This window comes from Scylla paramamosain, unplaced genomic scaffold (genome assembly GCF_035594125.1).
Source record: "Scylla paramamosain isolate STU-SP2022 unplaced genomic scaffold, ASM3559412v1 Contig4, whole genome shotgun sequence".
NCBI classification, from domain to species: domain Eukaryota; kingdom Metazoa; phylum Arthropoda; class Malacostraca; order Decapoda; family Portunidae; genus Scylla; species Scylla paramamosain.
In genome coordinates this window covers 2,075,001-2,077,500 of record NW_026973669.1, presented here as the reverse complement: position 1 = coordinate 2,077,500, position 2,500 = coordinate 2,075,001, and the positions used below count along the sequence as shown (strand labels likewise).

Genomic DNA, 2,500 nt, shown 5'->3' with positions numbered 1-2,500 from the left:
GTGTCACTTCAACTAGAGGCCTTGTGAAGCAATGCAGGTGAAGCCAGAACTGTTGCAGACCACCACCACCACCACCACCACCACAGCCTAGCAGCACGGCACGTACTGACCAGAAGCATTCTGGCAGAAGAACTTACAGTTACCCCCACCCCCCCCTGAGCTGCCCCCGTGACCTGGCCTGCTGGGTCTGCTTGGTCTGTTGCCCTGCCCCGGGAACTGACCTTGACCGGGGAACTGACCTTGACCTGGGAACTGACCTTGACCGGGGAACTGACCTTGACCTGGGAACTGACCCTGACCGGGGAACTGACCCTGACCTGGGAACTGACCTGGGCGATTACCTCCCGACCCTGGGAATGGGAACTGACCTTGACCTGACCCTGGGAACTGGCCCTGACCTGACCCTGGGAACTGGCCCTGACCTGACCCTGGGAACTGACCCTGACCTGATCCTGGGAACTGACCCTGACCTGACCCTGGGAACTGACCCTGACCTGACCCTGGGAATGGGAACTGACCCTGACCTGACCCGGGCCTGTTTCCACCTGGCCTGTTTCCACCTCCACCTGGCCTGTTCCCTCCTCCACTTGGCCTGTTCCCTCCTGACCCCTGGCTTGGTTTGCTGCCGCCCGTCGCCTGGTCAAAAAGTTGCTGCAGTTCCTGGAAGACAAGGGAACAAGTAGTAATAACAGCCAATACACTGGAGTGCCTTGTTTGTTACCTTAATCCATTACAAAATCACCATGTCTGTTTTCCAAGGCCACAGAGATGACTAGCAGGGTTCTCAAGAGTGTTTCTGCTGTTGATAATGTAGAAATGTTGTTAATCTGTCACTACAACCGTAAAAACACCCTTAAAAACCCGTGTGTCACTTCAACTACAGCCTTTGGAAAGTAGTGGAGGTTCTCAAGAGTGTTTCTCCTGTTAATAATGCAGAAATGTTGTTAATCTGTCACTACAACCGTAAAAACACCCTTAAAAACCCGTGTGTCACTTCAACTACAGCCTTTGGAAAGTAGTGGAGGTTCCCAAGAGTGTTTCTCCTGTTAATAATGCAGAAATGTTGTTAATCTGTCACTATAACCGTAAAAACATCCTTAAAAACCCGTGTGTCACTTCAACTACAGCCTTTGGAAAGTAGTGGAGGTTCTCAAGAGTGTTTCTCCTGTTAATAATGCAGAAATGTTGTTAATCTGTCACTACAAACCGTAAAAACATGTGCTCCTTACGAAGACAAAGCGGCTCTCTCTCTCTCTCTCTCTCTCTCTCTCTCTCTCTCTCTCTCTCTCTCTCTCTCTCTCTCTCTCTCTCTCTCTCTCCAGCCTTGCTCTTTACGATGTAGTTCCTGTATTTTTTTCCTCCCGCCTTGTTTTTGTTGCAGCAATCCTGAGAATTGTGGGCCTAAGGGAATCTAAGCACCGCGTTGTGCCACACCTCTGCGCAGCAACCTCCACGCGCGGGTTTTTAAGGGTGTTTTTACAGGTGTGGTAACAGAATTAACAACATTTCTGCATTATTAACAGGAGAAACACTCTTGAGAACCTCCACTACTTTCCAAAGGCTGTAGTTGAAGTGACACGCGGGTTTTTAAGGGTGTTTTTTACGGTTGTAGTGACAGATTAACAACATTTCTGCATTATTAACAGCAGAAAACACTCTTGAGAACCTCCACTACTTTCCAAAGGCTGTAGTTGAAGTGACACACACACATACATACACACACACACACACACATACACACACACACACGAACAAGGAAAAAAAAATATATGTAAGATTTAATTTGTGACGGATTGAAAGAGAGAGAAAGAGAGAGAGAGAGAGAGAGGAATGAAAAACTATCTCTCTCTCTCTCTCTCTCTCTCTCTCTCTCTCTCTCTCTCTCTCTCTCTCTCTCTCTCTTACCGCAATTTCTTCCGGGGTAAAGCCTTGCTGGGCCTCCACCACCATCACCACAGCCACCACCACCACCACCACCACCGCCACGCCGCGGAGAAAACATCACCTGGAATAATAGTAGTAGTAGTAGTAGTAATAGTAGTAGTAGTAGTAGTAGTAGTAGTAGTAATAGTAGTAGTAGTAGTAGTAGTAACAATAGCAGCAGTAGTAGTAATAGCAGCAACAACAACAATAACAACAACAACCATTATATACCCTCCCTCCCTCCCCCCCCCTCCTACCTGACCTGAGTACAAAACAACTAGTCAGACTGGTTTACACTGCTAACGCGATAGGGAATCCCCGACCAGTGCCTCAGCCAGTCAGTTCAGTCAGTCAGTCAGTCAGTCAGCCAGTCAGTCAGTCAGCCAGTCAGTCAGCCAGCCAGCCAGTCAGTCAGTCAGTCAGCCAGTCAGTCAGTCAGTCAGTCAGCCAGCCAGCCAGCCAGCCAGCCAGTCAGTCAGCCAGTCAGTCAGTCAGTCAGTCAGTCCAGTCAGTCAGTCAGTCAGACAGTCAGCAAGTCAGGTCAGCCAGCCAGTCAGTCAGATCAGTCAGCCAGTCA

General features: G+C 49.1%; 1 protein-coding gene across 4 annotated transcripts in view; it reads right to left on the bottom strand.

The window, feature by feature from the left end:
• Positions 1–2,500, bottom strand: part of LOC135096567 (uncharacterized) — a 5,670-nt gene that overhangs the window by 1,935 nt on the left and 1,235 nt on the right. The window contains exons 1-3 of one of the 4 annotated variants that reach the window (XM_063998147.1): positions 1,906–2,018; positions 294–660; positions 1–257 (exon numbers count right to left, since the gene is read on the bottom strand). The exon at positions 1–257 is cut by the window's left edge and continues 1,935 nt beyond it. In XM_063998147.1, coding sequence (XP_063854217.1) covers positions 88–257; positions 294–660; positions 1,906–1,950 — 582 coding nt within the window. In that variant the 5' untranslated portion in view covers positions 1,951–2,018 and the 3' untranslated portion in view covers positions 1–87. Of the gene's footprint in view, positions 661–1,905; positions 2,019–2,500 lie in introns of those variants that run through there. The other 3 variants (XM_063998148.1, XM_063998146.1, XR_010264804.1) reach the window with 3 other exon arrangements.